Consider the following 17,788-nt stretch of genomic DNA (forward strand, 5'->3'; position numbering starts at 1 on the left):
TATTCGTTGAGTATGCTGCTACCTATTATGGTACTGCAAACACAGGAACAGGTCACTTTAAATAAATATTTGTACATTAGAGATCCGCCATTTAATTAATAATTATAGTTATTGAAAATTAAAATAAATGTTTTAAAATATATGGATTAATGTACTGACCTTGAAAAACCCTTAAAAAATAGATATCAGCCTGGCCTGTAATACGGAGTGCTGTAGGAGCACGTCCTCACTGTAATGTGCCGGAAAGACGAAAATATTATACTGGATGTCCGAAAAGTCTTTCCCTGACTACACAAATTAATAACATTGGCTAGAAGTAAGATAAAAATATGAAACTGGTGACAAAATGTTGAGAAACTATCCAAGTTTTTTTTTTCAAACATCAGTACACTTCCACATGAGCACCTATGGTAGCACGTAGCACATCTAGTTGATATTCAATTCCCGTCCACACATTAGCCAACATCATTAGAGGGATCGATGCAATGACTCTGGTTATCCGTTGTCGAAGGGTTGCACTATCTGGTACATGTGTTCGGTAGACCTCGTCCTTGACATAACCCCATAAAAAGAAGTCTAATGGGGTTATGCCAGGAGAGTGTGGAGGCCAAACATTGGTCCATCACGACCGATCCATCGTCCAGGAAAGGTCATATCAAGATAGGCACGGACATCCAAACCCCAATGAGGTGGTACACCGTCTTGTTGAAACATGACAGCGGGATGATACTAAAGCAGCTGAGGAACAGCATAAATTTGTAACATGTCCAAATACACTGGAGATGTGATGGTTGCCTCAGCGATGAAGAATGGCCCGATAATTCTGTCATGCAATAGCGCGCACCAAACATTCACTTTTGGACTTCCTCTGGTACACTCCATCACCTCGCCAGGGGGCTGTGAGCCCCAAATGCGAACGTTATGGCAATTCACTACTCCACTGAGAAAAAAAGTCACTTCGTTAGAAAAGGCAATTCGTTGGAGATAGCCATTATCGTCCTCCATACGTGATAACATTTCGACTGCAAATTCATATCGATGTGTACTGTCAATGGGCAACAGAGCCTGAACGATTTGCACTTTGTATGCACGAAACATTAAATGTTTGTGTAGGATATCGTGGAGAGAGCTTTTTGGCATCTAATTCACGTGAGGCCCTTCGCACAGATTTCTTCGGACTTCGCAGAAATGACTGTCTCACAGCTTCCACCCTTTCAGCTGAGGTTGATGGTCGACCAGACTTCGGAAGGTCAGCAACCGATCCTGTGGTCTTGAATTTCTCATACAATGTCTTAATGCTCTTGACATCAGGGGGAATCTTTCCATATGTGGTCTGGAAGTTTCTCTATACTGTTATTGGTGATCATGTCTCGTGGTACCACAGGATACACTGCGCTTTCTCCTGATTGGTAATCATGTCTGGCTTCCTGGGCACTACACAGACACTGCACAACTACTGCGAACCTATAAAAAACTTGAGTTATGACCTAACATTTTGACACCACATCTAGCCGAAGTTATAAATTTGTGTAATCAGGGAAAGACTTTTCGGATAACCTGTATAATATAAAAGTGTAATAAATATCCATGAACTAAATAGTAATGTATATTTATTTTTTATTATGAGTTTTTAATTTGTGTTTATTCCTTAGAGGAAAAGATTCACAGATGATGCTTTGTAAATCAAGGATTCCTGCTCCTGATGGGAAAGTGGTGGCCATGTATATATAAAATTGTTAGTCTGTGGCCCTATTCTTGACCTTGTCGGGCTAATTCCTATAGAGGAATTACTTAAATCCGACGGAGATTTGCTAAACCCTATTATTTAACATTCCCTAGACGAATTAGGTAGGTAAAAAAAATTGTCACAAACTATCGGAATTATTAAGCCACCTCAAATACACTAGAGACTTGACACTAACTGCCTGTGCTCCTCTGTTGCTTAGGCTGTTATGCCACATCGATGCCTGCCCTGTACCATGAGCATGCCATGAACAAAACAGCAGTTCAGGAAAGTGCAGCAAATGGAATGGCCCTGCAGCTGATAAATTGATAGCCATCTGCGCAGTTATCACGCGACACTTCTGTGTTCCTCCTCAGGAATCTCATGTATCAATCCGCTAAGTGTAATCACCAAACTTTATTATGTTTTCCTTGAATTGTTAAATGCAATTTAAATATCATCATCATTTGTATTTCTTAATATAACAAATATTATTCACTGTGTGAATATGCCATAAAACTCAGCCCAAAAGTTCCTGCAATCTGTGTACTTCGCGCGGGAAACGCGGCCTTAGGCGGCGGAGAACTGCAGGAGGCGCACCAAGCTTAGCCAGCCCAAGGGTCAGATGCACCACGTGGTCATCAACGCTTTGTTCTCTCCGATTGTAACCGCCATAATGTATGTTTTTCTAATCCTTTCCATTGGCCTCGTGGCCGGTCTCAACTACGGTGTAGTTTTAAAGGGCTAACCACTTCACTTAAATGTAACTTTTGCAACCGCGCATTGCATGTTTCGCATTTTATTTGTAGTTAATGGGCCACATGTGCACCCTATCCTCATGAGTAAGGTCGTTCTTGTGAATGTTTCCTCGTCGCTCACACTGGGCTGTCTATGGACGAAATGTGCAAATGCTTAACTGAAATTTCCTACATCTTAAATTCACTTCCATGGGACTTTGCTGTAGTCTATATCTTCACAAATGAGAAATGTGTACGGAGAGACTTCGCCCATGCTTAAGAACTTTTAACGTAATTGAACTAAACTCTACTATTCGCGAGATGCGCTAAACACTTAGCTTTCGCGCAAGTGTTTAAATCAGGATATATATAATGCTAGTGTTTCTTCTAATGTTAATTATTAGAGTTTGTTATGTGCCACATCACGAACTTCTGAGAATTACTAAGTCTGTAACTGTGCATTACCATCCATGGACATTAATCCCACTTTGCCACCAGACATTAAAACCTGCAAATTAGTTGCAGTCGTAACCATAATTTTCTGGTTCCACCAGTACGCATGGCCATGCTCCAGCACCGAAATTCAATGGGCTGTGTGCTGTGGTAGCACCATGAACGAGTGACCATTATGTAATAAATTCACACCATTTTGCATTCTGTCCTGTTTTCATTCAATTGCTGTATACAGCCACATCGCCAGGAACGCTCCTTGAGATCTCACTGGGAAAATAATTCAATTTCCTTATCAAGAGTCAGCCCAGACGACGACAGACTAATATAGGACAGATATATAGTAACCAGAGATTAGGAAAATATATAGATGTAACATAAACAGGGCCGTCGAGAGCAGGCCGGGGCCCAGGGGATACTAACAGTGGGGCCCCCTCACATCACTGTTAAAAATACCTAATGTCATCAACAGTGAAAGGAAAATTTTTTATTCTCTTATTAAAATACAACATGTAAAATAAGAAATGGCATGTAATTATGTTATTAAAAGTCAGTAAATTACTTCAAACTAACATTAATAATTTTAATAAAAACATGGGGTACAAAATAAACTCTGTCAAAGTCTGAACAAGGAAGTCACAAAGGGCCGGTTTTATGACCCCTGGCTAAACCTCCAGCTAAAATTTAACTGCAGGCTAGCTCTTATTTCGGTTTTATATCTCCCAGTTAACGTCTACCTTCCAGTTAAAGTTCCGGCTAAACTAGCGAGTGGATGAACCGTCCGCTAGCTGCTTAACCGGAGGCTAAGCAACAGAAAATAAAATGGCGATGTATCAGGCGAGGTTAGTTGTTGATAGTGATGATGACTATTTGAGGAATTCTATTGAATATTTGCAGGATGTGATGGAATAATTTAATACTAAATATAAAATGCTTCGTTGTATTCGTCAAAGTTTTATTAAAAATTACATGAAAGTGTAGTCACGTTGTTCGATTCTTGTCGAGTCGTATATTATTATTTGACTTTAATTCATCACCAAGTACATAAACGTATGCAATGTATATAAACTTAAATGTTCCTGCTTAAGAATATGTGTAAATTAGTGCATTTTAAAATTGCAAAACGAAGGTTATTATTACCCATAAAATACGTGTTTTCGTGGAAGTTGTATCTGTGAATTTTTATTCGTAATACAGTGGACATATGCCGGGAATGAAATGCACTTCATACGACTTCAGACGTGGTTCTAATTCAATTAATACAATTGAATGTGAAAAAAAATGTTACCAAATTATCCCTTCCCTATCTTACAAACCTTTAGGTACTTATTATCTACCTGCCACGCAAGTGCAAAACGAAAACAGCACTGGAATTATTCTGTTTCCCGTATCCAAGTTTATCCCTTGATCCTATCGGCATGACCCTTTATAAGTTGGTCTTGTTTTACATTATACTTGCTGTTTTAATTTAGAATGTTGAAATATCCTGCACATAACACAAAATACCTAACATATCACGATGAAAACAAATTATGTCAGGTCTTGTAAAAATGTATTTCTTTCGTATACATATTACAATCATAATTATTTCACCAGTGAATATGTCTAGGATCTCTCGACCTACTAAATTAAAACAGCAAGCATCCTATACCACAAACTAATTCCATCAGGATTGGATTAATTTGGATACGTGATACGAAACTTTTAGTACAAAAATGAAACCTAAACCAATGAAATGAATATCGACAAGTATTTTCCCGAAACAGGGTCTATATTATTTGATTATGAAAGAAATTTATGACAGAAATAAGTGTTCTCTAGCAAAAATGTCTTATCCCTATTTATTTGTTTGTATAGAATTACTTCGTTAGTTTTGGCTTAATATATAACCTAACAAAATCATGAGTTTAAATACAAGAATAAAGATGAAAACACATGGTTTTGTATCTTAAATTGTAATTTTATGGTTTAATTCAAAGCAAGTTTAACGTGGAAGTAGGTTTTGTTTAATTTAATTATATATATGTTACAAGATAAAGTTCGCGTCATATTTCTTTTCTGCAGCTGTAAACATTACGATTCACAATACAAACAAACAGCTGACTAACATTATACCAGAAAAAAAAACTGTCTTGCAACAAAAGTTACCAAATTCTGGTTTATTTCATTACCAACACACCCATTATTACACCGCATGCTTCATCAGGTTCCAGTTAGCCAACCGCAGGCTAAGTATGGGTCATAATACACCCCTCGTTCGTTAATCGGGTGCTAGCCTAACCGGAGGGCTAGCTAACCTGAAGATTTAGCCGGGGGTCATAAAACCGGCCCTAATTCTACATAAATAATTTACATGAAAAATTGCATACAAATTAAAGTCGAACACAATGAGATAAGCATAAGAAACACCACGAATTCCACATACCTAGTTAAATTACATAAAAGTTGGAGTACAGTAAATTATACTCGAAAACTAGTCCACAGAAAGATAAGAGATGTTACAAATTTAACAATAATTTAAATGAAAGCCACAGTCTGATCACATGTATTGCAAATTCCACATACCGTAATTCAATTACTTAAAAAAATATGAGGTAAAAATTATACTGGGCCACAGATTACAGATGTTGTAAATTTAACATTAAAAATTTACATAGGACCTACATGAAAGTACACAGCACAAGTACAGCACTCTTATCACTGCCTGAACACAGAGTTCCTTATTTAATGAGGCTTTGCGAGCTTTGCGATTAGCAAATATCTCAATGACCTGATTAAAGTCTAATTTTTTCGCAAGTCTGCCTTCCACTGCTAATGTTCCTAGGTTGATCAGACGGTCCTTGCACATAGTAGATCACAGTACATTCTTGATCCTAGACAGAGTACTGAAAGATCGTTCACCTTGTGCTACAGTCACTGGAAATGTGAAAATAATCGCACAGCAACAATAATAATGTTAGGAAATAAACTGTCCAGTTTCATTTAATGCAGTTCATTCAGCAAATCAATAGGTGGAATAATTTTCTGTCATAGATTGGGAAGATGAATTACTTTGAGTTGTAACAGTTCCTCACATATTTCCTCACTTATGTCCACACTATATTTCTCATAAATTTGCCTTCCACATTCACAAACTTGATCCTGTTCTATCTCAGGATATTTCCACAAGATGCTGAAAATGTTACACAAGTCTTTAGCTGCTTCAGAAACGCTTCGTCAAATTTCCAATAACAGCATCCAACAGTACATTAAATACTTGCCAGTGAAAATGTTCTTCTGGGTTTGCTTGTTCGAAAGCATCTTCAGAAAGACTCTCACGTGCAAACAGTTTCCTGCACCATTTTCTTTTTGATTGCTCCTTTGATAACTCTGGTAATATATTTAGACATTCTGCAACACATTTACATTCAGCCCAAATCGAATCCCAGCTATTTCTTATGACCGTAATGTTTTCAATCAAATGCTTATTAATATTTTTTTACTTCTACATCCAGTGTAACATCTCTTGCTTGCAAAACCAAACTGGTGTAATTTATATAAGGTAGGACTTTAAAACAAATTGAACCCATTAAAATGCACTCAAAATTTTCCAGGTAGCTCTGGATACCATTTAAATCAGCTCGAACTTCCACAGTAAGGTTCAAGTCAAGAGTTTGATCAATTGCCTTCTTGATTCCTGGTAAGTGTGATGCAAAAGGCTTAACACATTCAACTCTTGCAGACCAGCAAGTAGTAGACTTGCTATGCAGAGAGTAGCTAGTATTTTCCTTCAGTATTTGCCATCTCTGAGGGCTTGCAGAAAAAACAGTGAACAACATCTGTAACACCTCGAGAAATTTTATGTACTGCATGTACTCCACACAAATTCAAGCTATGGCATGCACAAGGTGAGAAGATGGCAAGTGGATTTTCCTTCTTAATGTGAGCTTGAGCACCCTTGTACATGCCACTCATGTTGCTGCCATTATCGTATCCTTGACCACGACAATCACCAATGGGTATACGATGATGAGCTAATGTCTGAATTATTAGATCTGCAATGGAGCACCAGTCTTTTGGTTGCAATTGACGAAATCTAAAAATCTCTCGTAGATGACATACTTGTTACTCTCATCACACAAGTAGACATAACGTATTATGAAGACTGTTTGTTCTATGTGAGCTGAATCAGGTGTTGCATCGACTATGATAGAATAGTACTTCGCAGTTTCTCTCTGTTTTAAAATACAGCCTATTACATGGTTAGCGCAGCACTCAATGAATTCATTTTGAATTTCTACTGACAAATAATGCACCTGAAGTCGTCTATGTTCCATTTGAGATTCCTTTACTTTTATTAAGTGTTTTGCAAGTAATGGATCATAGTGTCTTATCAACTTTAATATTCCCAAAAAGTTTCAATTTTTGGGATCGCCAATTAAATTACTTTCCCCATGAAAAGCCAAGCCACGTTCTCCAAGGAATATGATAACATCGAGAAACCTACAGAGTAATTGTTTCCAAACTTCAACTTGAGACTGAATATTGCGCAGTAGTAATTTGTTAACAGTAACTTCTTTACCCAGCTTTATTTCCAAACTGCACCATTCTACATAGCAGCTTTTGTGATTGATGCTGCTTTCTTGCTTTGGAAGTTTGTCATAAAGCCTCTTCCAGTTTTTGCAGGGTCCCCAACCAATGGAAGTCGACAGAACAGAACGACTTGATGGTGGCAACTTACTAAACAAACTGCAAGGAAAACTGAATAAAGCTTGTTTGGCATCACTCCATACAAGCCAGTCACGTGGCAAAACTTCTCCATTTTTCAATTTGCGGTACAGAATATTGACAGGGAATTCATGGTCTCCTGCATCAGTAGGCAGTGTCTTAGGGTTTGCTTTTGGCCCTCGCCGAACAGCATCTGCAAAATAATTTGAAGAGGGGTTTGTCTTAAGCAGACCAATATCAAAATCCAGCAGTTTTCCCCCACGGATTGGGTCTTCTTTGTTTGTTTGATTTGAAGATGAGTTACCAATTGAATCTATCAAGATGTGGCCATCTGCAAAATTCTCCTGCGGTGCTGCTCTTTGCATCAAATTATGAGAACTGCAGGGTACTTCGTTATCCAAGTTACCACCATTTGTGTTAGCACTTGTTGCAAGGTCGTCACGTGAACTCTCTGTGACACTACTAAGAGCATTTTCAGTTTTATCAGAGCGTACATTGGCGATAACACTGCATGTCATGACATTGTCATCTAACCCATGAGTAATATCATCAGTTTGATTGCTTCTATCATTAACTTTTTCCACGTCTGATCTGTTGTCTTCCGATTTAGCTGTAACTACATAGCCTGTAATATATCTCTGGCCACGACTAAAAATCTTGTCCCGAGAGCAGCATTTTCTTTTCTTTTCTGTGCCCAGATTTATGATGGTATTCCATGATAGTTACCACCTAAAAAATAATCATACCTAAAATAAATACCAGTTAACTTAATGCTAATACAATTATCAGTTTAAAAAGATTTTACTAGGTTGGTTATAGTAAAGGATTAATTTTATTTGCATCTATTTAAAACTTATATATTTCTAGGATTGTGCGATTGTAACCTTTCCCCCACGAAACGAAAGCGAAAGAAAATTTATGAAGTTTCGCGAAAGTGAAACGAAAACGAAAGTTCTTGTTAGATGAATCCAGCCTTTTTTTATTGACTGTACCTATATTATAAACATTTTAATACAAAGAGAAAAAGTTTGTAAAATATATTTAAAGTTGACCACTCTGCACATTTCAAAATTGCACATTCAGAAGTAAATATGTACTCTGCTTTTTGATTGCACAAATGAGTCAGGTATATTTTAAAATCTTTCATGAGTTTGTTACAATGCCACAACGTTAGTGCAATGGGTACTATTTTTGTCAGCGTCTGACTGAATAGTACCTTGCTATTCACATTGTTGGCTATGTTTGTTTACACTATATTGCAATTTCACTGAAGAGCAAAAATAAACACGCACACTATTTAAATTGCATGTAAATACATTGTGCAGTTTCAGTGCTACTTTCAGGCACAAATGTACGATTTTTAATTTAATTTTTAATTTTTAAAGAAGGAAACCAAATAATAGATTTGCATTTTTTTATTTCTTTAATTTTGTTTCCAGTACTGTACACTCCGACGTAATCTTGTGCAACCCAGTCCACCTGCGCTTGTTCGCAGGCTTCAATTAAATAATGTTTGCTGACGATTTGTGATTGCAGCATCTCAACCGCGGTTTGAATCACGTTTTCTTCCTGTAACAGTATGACTTTTCGTGCTAACGAACGCTACCCCAAGCCCACTGCTCAGGGTCGGACTGGGCCGGAAGGGCCCGGGTGGCTGACCACAAGCCCGGGGCCCGAGACTAGATAATGGTAGATGGGATACTATCGGAAAATACTGAGACACACAAATTGAGATAAACAAAATATAAAATTTAATTATCAACGATGTAATAAATTATTAGGTACGGACAATAGCACATCAAATTACCCACTACCAGTATAAAAGGACCTCCCTTAATAGGCGAGTTTCTTATAACTCGAGCTCAGTTCAAGGTCAAAGTATAGTAACCTGATAGATATTCCAATAATTATTAATTATATTAAACACACATTTAAGAAAGGCGTTCTTTGAAAATTGCTCGACACAAGAGACTGATATTAATTATATAGTCCCTCCTCTAACATCAATGGGCAGTAGGTTATTTTATTTTCCTAGTATTTAATACACATGTACATTACCTACTACATACATTTAAATATTGTTTTTGATTTAAATTACACTTACATAAAATAGCAACCATTGAGTGCTTGGCTACTTTGGCAATGATGTCCTATTATTGGCTTTTGTATTATGTATAACACAATTCAAACATGTATATTAATTATAAGCTGTTGGATATCTCAATAAATAAAGAAAAGAAAATAATAAGTATAACAAATAATAAATAAAGCTAGCCAATCAACTTTTTTTTAAAGAGAACTTTCAGCTAAGCAGTTAATGACTCGATTGTAAAAGCTGCTGTTCTCGTCATGCTTGATTAGATCCGATTCTGTGTTTAATATAATCAACTAATCCAACAGTTCTTGCCCCAGTAGAGAGCGAAGTCTCGTTTTAATGAGCTTCAACGCTGAAAATCGTCCCTCACAAGTCACTTGCGTGAATGAAATAGTGAGAATTACACAATATGCAACATATGAGGTGGTGTACGTGCTGATATGCATGTTATACTGTGATAACAGTTTACATGCACTGACGCCGTCCCCGTTGCCTGATCTGAATTTTACGTGAATTAGAAATGTTTTGATTAATTTTGATCTCAAGGGCAGGGTTCCTGGCCTCGTGGCTGCAGGCAGGGACGCATCGACAAAGGACTCCCCAGGCTGTTATGGCCTTCCAGGACGCCTTATTAATAAAAACACACACGTACTTTTAGCTGGTTTATTCCGTCGCACACTTTACACGTTACACGCTCACGTAACTGGCCGCTTCATCGTCGACCTAAGCTCCACGCACGCCACCCTCTATTGGCGGACTTGTTACGGCCACACGGTAACCCGGTGGCAAGTACGTTGATAGGGGTTGTTCCCGGCGAGTTGTGAGTGGGATGCTCGGGCGAACGGTAAGTCTGTTCCTACCTACGTGAAAGTCTGCGGAACGCAACGTGAAATGCGTGGGCGACTGGCCATACAAAATTACTTAATACAAAACACTACACTACAGTCACTGTGGTTAGTCCCGGGTTCGGACCAGGTCCGGGTGTCCCACACAGGTGGTTATACAATGGCGGCTACTCCGCGTGGTGGCTGGGGCCACATTACGCTGGGTACGGACGCGGCGGAATCCGGCAGGATATCGCACTCGCGACCGTGGCACGTCCCAGTTAATGACTCGTCTTAACACTTAGGTTTGCGTTTGGCGCAGTGCCGCCCCGCATGGGCGAAGAACTATTTCCCGAGGTGGGATTTCACTAGCGTGAGGCACAGGTGCCACGAGGGGTCACCTAATTGATTATGTAGCACACGAAAAGCCCGGTATCGGGCTACACACTATATTAAAGGACCGTGCGAAATCTCGAACGGCCGATTCGGGCCGACCGGGGAGCTGAATTAAACGGTTTGACTATATTTACCTATTGTAGTGACTGGTGGAGTTGGCGCGAAAGTTGAGAGCTCCCCGTGCGTGGGCTGCCGGCCCTGGCGAGTGCTGGATGGCGACTGACTAACTTCCCTGGCCGGCGGGGCAAGGGAGGAGGAAAATTCCGCGGGAAACTGCGGAGCGCGGGAAGATGATTTCGACCAGTTTTGTGAATGATCCCAGTTTACAAAATGATTATTAATTTAACATTAATTATTAGTTATTTTACAAGTATTAGTTTTTGTTTGTCTTAACAAATGCATGAACAAATTATTTAGTTGCGCAGTGCCACACCCGGCCGGGCGCTTTGCGCACGTAGGGGGCCGTGACTGACGTCACGCCGTTCGGGGCACTGCGCTATGTTGCACGCACGGGCGCGTTCGAGGCGCGGCACTGATCAGGTGTTGAGGACACATAATGGCCTGTGCTCTCAGAGGGAGCACTGACGGCGGCGTCAAATGCCCCCCCCTCGACGAGGCCGTTTTGTGCCTCAAAACCTCTACACACGGTGGATCGCAGCACTCTGACGTTGCACTGGTTTGCACACAGGTCTGGTTAAGCTGTGAGTAGTGTACTGGGGTGAGGTGTGGTCCCTCCAGGTGAATAGGGGCCCCCCTTGTGGTGGGCTGTACCGTGTCCCGGCGGTGTGGGGTCCCTAGGGCGGTTCTCCCCCCTTGTGGATGTTGGGAGCTCCTGGCTGTGTGCCCCCGGTGAGTGACGTGATTGTCCCCAGAAAGTAGTCCCGGAGGTGGGTTGGGGCATGGCGAGTGCGGCCTAGACGGCCGTGGGGACCTGGGGGCTCAGTTTCGGGCAGGTGGGCACAAGTGGGGGCCCCGGCCTCTCGGTTGCTATTTGCCTCCCTGTTGGCCTGGTTGCTGGTGATGTAGTCACCCAGGTGCGAAGGGGCCCGCCGGTCCCTCTGGGGCCGGACCGTCCCTGTGTCGGCCTGCTCGTCTAGGTTCCCCGTGCTCCTGACTGCCCTAGCTTGCGGGCCAGCTGCCCCGTCTCTTCTCCCCCTTGCCAACGGCTCTCCCGTACAGCATGTGGGTCGTACCAGACGCCGCCTCCGGCGTGGATACCTCCTATCCGCTATCTCCTCATCCTCTTATTCGGCCGCCGGTTCCTCCATGACTACTCGGAACGTTGACGTGCTCAGATTCAGGTCTAGTGGCCACCACGGCTCGTCCTCCTCGTCCGCTTCCGGCACGTAGGTCTCGTCGTCCGGGTGGCTAACGATGGGTGTGGTCTCGCCCGTGTCGGTAGGGCTAGTAGCGGGAGGGTTACAGGAGGGCGTCGTTGCCCCTGCCTCGTCAGGTTGGTCGTCAGTGGGGGCGGTGCCTGGACTCGTCGGGAGGTTGACGTCAGTGGGTTCAGGAGAATAGGAGCCCCTCGCGCGTCTTTCCCTTGTCCCGCCGATCGGTGTGTCGGGGGTTGGCCCCGGTCCTGGTGTTGCTTCGTCACCTCGCGACGCGTGTCCCGCGCCCCGGGTCGTGTCCCCACTGAGTCCGGGGTCGTAGGGGTTTGGTGCGTCTGGGAGGGTAGTTACTAGTCTTAAATCGTCCCGGTGTATCTTGGCCGGGCGTCCGCTCGGGGTGCGCACGGCGTAGGTGGACGGCCCCTTCTTCCACAGTATCTGCCGTGGCGGGGACCACTTCGGGGCCAGCCTGGCGCAGAAGTTCTTTGCCCCCGCCGAGAGGTGGTGTTGGCGGACGTAGACCCACTGTCCGGGTGTGAGGGGGACAGGGGCGTGTGTGGTGGTGGGCGTTTTGTGGGCGAGGAACTGGGCCTGTCTCTCCCTCGCCTGCTCTCGCATGGCCTCGATCTGGGGCCGCAACTCCTCTCCCCACCAGTCCTCGGTGGCTGTGTTGGCTACTCGGCACTCCCCCGGGAGTGCCAGGTTTTGCCCCTGCACGAGCTCCGCGGGAGAGTGGCCGGTAACGGCGTTGACGCGCCGCCTCAGGCAATACAAAATCTTTGGTAAGTGAACGTCCCATTTTGTGTCGTCATCCCCCAGGCGTAGCCGGAGCTGGGCCTTGATGTCCTGATTCCTCCTCTCTGTAGGGTTGGCGTGGGGATGGTACGTGGGTGTCGTGTGGTGGGCGATGCCCCAACGACGACAGTCCGCCCGCCATTGTTTGCCCATGAACTGACTTCCATTGTCCGTCAGGAGGACCTTCGGGAAACTGTAACGGGAGTAGACCTCTCCCTCCAACAGGTTGGTGATCGTCCGAGCCCGGACGTTAGACACCGGAAACGCCTCCACCCATCGCGTGAAGAGGTCGGTGACGACCACGAGGAAGCGTTTCCCCCTGGGTGTCCTCGGGTACGGGCCCATGACGTCTAACGCCAGAGTGTGGAAGGGTGCCTGCAGCCTGCGGGGCTGTTGCTGTTCGACCCCGTCGGCCCTCCGGGCCTTGCATTGTTGGCACATCTGACAGCCTCTGACGTACTCTCGTACGTCCCGCGCTACCCCGGGCCAGTGAAAGGTGTGCCGCAGCACCTCCTGTGTTTGTTCCGCCCCTGGATGCCCCGCCAAGTCGTGGTCGTGATAGAAGTGCATTACCGCCAGACGGGCGGCGGCGGGCACGTATGTGCGCCAGCTCTCCATATCGCCGGGGGCGCGTGTCTGTAGCTCGCCGTCCAGACACCACTGGAAGGAGCGGTGCCCGGCCGCGCACGCGGCCACATCGGCGAGCGCCGTCGCGTCCGTCTGTTGTGCGTGACGCACGACCTGGACGAGGCTGACCAGATTGTAGGCCCGGGGTGTTTCCGGGGTTGCGGGGTTTTGGGTGGCGTACAGGGTGGCTGTTTCCTCCCCCTCGGGCTGGTCATGGGAAGTTCCTGGTGGCGGCAACAACTCATCCCACGTCCCCTCGTCCTCGAACTCTGTGCCCGGGTCAGGGTGGCGTGACAACTCGTCGGCCAGTTGATTCTCCCGACCCGGCACGTCCTCTACGTGGAAGTAAAAGGTCTGTAAGGTGAGCGCCCACCGGGTGAACTTGGATTTCCGCCCCTGTACCGAATCCAGCCACTTCAGGCACTGGCTGTCAGTCCGGAGTGTAAAGGGCCGACCCTCGAGGTGGTGCCGGTAGCATCCCACGGCCTACACGACCGCCAGACACTCCTGCTCGTTCACGTGGTAGCGGTGCGCCGCCGGCCCAAACTTGGAACTGGCGTATTCTACGACGCGCCGCTCCCTGTCGGGACCCAGTTGATACAGGACCGCGCCCATGCCCTCCTGGCGGGCGTCGGTCTGCATGTAGATGTGCTCTGCGGGTTGTAGACGAGCAAGGGTGTGACATTCCCGAAACAGGCGTTTGACGGCGTTCAGGGCGTGGTCGACCTCCGGGGTCCACCGGAACCGGTACTTTGGCGACAGAAGGTCGGTCAGGGGGGCAGTGACGATGGCGAAATCGGGTATGAAGCTCCTGAGCCAGTTGAGCAGCCCCACCAGCTGTTGAAACTGCTTCCGGGTACGTGGGGGAGGCTTGGACTCAATCAGATCGAGCTGGGCCGGCAGGGGCCGGCACCCGTCCGCGCTTACCATGTGTCCCAGGTAGGCTAGCTCCACCGCGCCGACATGGCACTTGCGGGGCGCGCAGGTCAGGCCGTGGCGGGCCAGCCATTCGAGGACCATGGCGAGGTGGTGCGCATGGTCCTCCCACGTTCGCGACCAGATGATGACGTCATCCTGGTATGCCGCGGCAAACTTGCCCACGAACGCGTCCAGGGAGCGTACAATCATGGTCTGAAAGGTCGCGGGGGCATCCATCAGCCCGAACGGCATGGCGCAAAACTGGAACCTGCGGCCGTCGGGCGCGGTGAAGGCCGTCTTCGGCCGGTCCTCAGGGCAGACAGGTACCTGCCAGTACCCTGACTTGAGGTCCAGTGAGGTGAATATTCCTGCTTCCCCCAACCCGGCTAGGGCATCCGTGATGTTGATGATCGGTGGAGGGGTGAGGATGGTGACTGCGTTAATGGGCTTGAAGTTTACGCAGAACCGGAGTGAGCCGTCCTTCTTCTTGGCCATCACTACCAAGCAATTGTACGGCGAATCACTTGGTTCGATTACCCCATCCTGCAACATCTCCGCGATCTGGGTTTGAATCGCCTCTCGCTCCCTTGGTCCGAAACCGAAGGGCTTGACAAAGCGGGGCTCGTGGGGTCGTGTCGGGATGGTGTGTTGGGTGACTGTGGTCCGCCGCAGCATGTCCGCAGCGGCGAACACCTGCGCTTGTTGGGCCAGTACCTCGTTGATCATGTTCCTGTACTCAGGGGGCACCTCATTCTGCAGGTCCGCTAGGGTGATGGCGGGGGTTGGCGGGACTGTCCCCCTCTGGTTTACACTGTACAGTGTCCTCCTTCCCTGACGCCCGACGTGAATTCTACCCTCACCTACGTCGATGGCGGCGTCCTCCTGTACGAGCCACGGTAGTCCCAGGATCAGGTCGTCCCTCAGCTCCGGCACCACCAGGGCTGTTGTCCGACTGCACATATCCCTGACGGCGATCCTTACCTGGGCGCGCCCCGTCATGAGCGCGCTAGCTCCCCAGGTGGCCAGCTGGACGCCTCCCTCCTGCTGCTCCAGGTCCGCCTCGGGCACCAAGTGGGCCACGACGTAGGTGTGGCTCGCCGCGGTGTCCACCAGGGCGTGGACAGGCTGGCCATTCAGCAGGACGGGCACCCGCATCAGCTTGTCCGTGGTGTTTCCCGCTCGCCCCAGCCACAGCGGTGGTGCCCGTTCAGGTCCTGCAGGTTGTGCCGGGTACGTCGGGGGCGCCAGTGACGCGGCGTCGCTCGTGGACGACCTGGTGCAGGACGTTGACGGGTGCTGGGGGAAACCACCGCCTGGTCTGACGGGCGGCGATGGTGCCCGGTCAGGTCCCGCAGGTGGTGCCGGGTACGTCGGGGGCGCCAGTGACGCGGCTCCGCTTGCCGACGACCTGGTGCGGGACGTTGACGGGTGCTGGGGGACACCACCGCCTGGTCTGACGGGCGGCGATGGTGCCCGGTCAGGTCCCACAGGTGGTGCCGGGTACGTCGGGGGCGCCAGTGACGCGGCGCCGCTCGCCGACGACCCGGTGCGGGACGTTGACGGGTGCTGGGGGACACCACCGCCCGGTCTGACGGGCAGCGATGTTGCTGTGCGGACTGGCCTCGTGGTTGATTCGCTGGCCGTGATCCAGGAACAGTAGCCCGCCGGTATCCTGTTCCCTAGCGAGCGTTTCCCGACTGCGTTGCGCCAGGCCGGAGGTCCTGCCATATCGCGGCCTGGGTGGGGCACACCTCGTGCCAGTGGTAGGCCTCCTCCCTGCAGTAATGGCACCGTGGGGGCCGGTCTCGCTGTCCATCGGCCCGCGGGTTAGCGCGCGCGGCCCGCGGTGTGGTGGTGTTGGCCGAGGGCACGGCGGGTTGCGTTGTGGCCCTTCTCTCCCTGACCTCGCCCCCCCGGCGGATGGTGCCGGAAGGGGAATGGAGGTTCACGTACGGTACTACCGCCCACGCATCCTCTGGGGCCGTCGTGGATGATGGGGATGCCCCTTGGCGGCGGGCTGCGGTGTCCCGCGGGCGCGGTGACAGGCGTAGGTCCTGCTCGATTTCTTTCGCCAGTTGGACGAAGTCCTCGAGCTCACTGTCCACGGCCCCCCGCAGGTGCAGGCGCAGCTCCCTCTTCATTAGCTCTACTGTCACGTCAAGCGCCGTGTTGACCGGCCCGCCGGCGTCTAGACGTCGGTGTAGCCTCACCTTGGACCGGATGAAGGTCTCCACGTCCTCGTCTGCTCTTTGTGGTTCGCAGAACAGGGCGCGCTGGCACTGGGCGCATGCGCGGGCGGCATTGAACCGAGCTTCCAGGCGTGGCGCAAAGTCCTCCCGTTCCACGCCGTATTCGCCCGTCATGGACCACCAGTCCATTGCTGGCCCCCTAAGCTGCTCCGTGACGCGTTCCGTCCACTCTTCCTTAGGTACGCCGTACCTGGCCAGGCGGTCCTGGCACGCCCGTGTGAATTTCTCCGGGTCTTCGTATGGGTGCCCAGAGAATTCTGGCAGTTTGACCCGGATGTTGTCCCGTCGGGTTTCGCTCACGACGGTCGCGGGTGCAGGCGAGTTCACTTTGACCTCGCAAGTCGTGCACATGAATAGGCCATCGCGAAACTTCAGGAATTCCCTAGCTTCCGTGCACGTGCAGTGTCTAGTGGTGCCGCACTGGTGGCAGTAGGCTATCTCTTCGAGCTGGCGGTGGCACCCCACGGCGTGGTAGCGTCGCGCCGACACGACCCTGACCTCCCTTTTGATCTAGGCCATTGCTTCCCGCGTGCCGCCTTCCCGTGTGGTCTGCGCTTCTGTCCTCATGGTTCCTTCCGCCCCGCCTGTCAAGAAGTCCGTATTCCACCACTCCCCCATGTCGATCGTGACGTCAGTCTGCATCGCGCCGCGGCAGGACGGCCCGGGCGGCGGGTCGTGACGTCGCTGTCCCGACTCCGTGGTGGCGCAGCCGTGTGACGTCACCCCTCACAGCTGGCCTAAGGGTGGTGCGTGGTGGGGAGGGGTGGTGAGCGGAGTGACGTGCGGGTTGAGGGGTGGTACCGGGCGTAGGAGGGGAGAGGTGTTGCGCGGGGTGGGTAGCGCAGGAGGGGGGTTGTCCGGCCGGCGCGGTGCCGCTCCGTCGCGCGGTGTTGCCACGCTGCGCGCTGTTGCCCTATCCCTACACGAGCCCTT

At 48.2% G+C, this 17,788-nt stretch overlaps 1 protein-coding gene across 1 annotated transcript; it reads right to left on the reverse strand.

Moving 5' to 3' along the window:
* Window positions 1–14,812: 14,812 nt before the first annotated feature.
* LOC134528922 (uncharacterized) lies at window positions 14,813–17,206 on the reverse strand. Its single transcript, XM_063362590.1, has 3 exons — window positions 16,358–17,206; window positions 14,875–15,902; window positions 14,813–14,819 (listed from the first exon to the last, which is right to left on the reverse strand). The coding sequence occupies exons 1-3, from the start codon at window positions 17,204–17,206 to the stop codon at window positions 14,813–14,815; spliced, it is 1,884 nt and encodes a 627-aa protein (XP_063218660.1).
* Between the last annotated feature and the right edge of the window lie 582 nt (window positions 17,207–17,788).

Source organism: Bacillus rossius, chromosome 2 (assembly GCF_032445375.1).
Source record: "Bacillus rossius redtenbacheri isolate Brsri chromosome 2, Brsri_v3, whole genome shotgun sequence".
Classification (NCBI taxonomy): Eukaryota; Metazoa; Arthropoda; class Insecta; order Phasmatodea; family Bacillidae; genus Bacillus; species Bacillus rossius.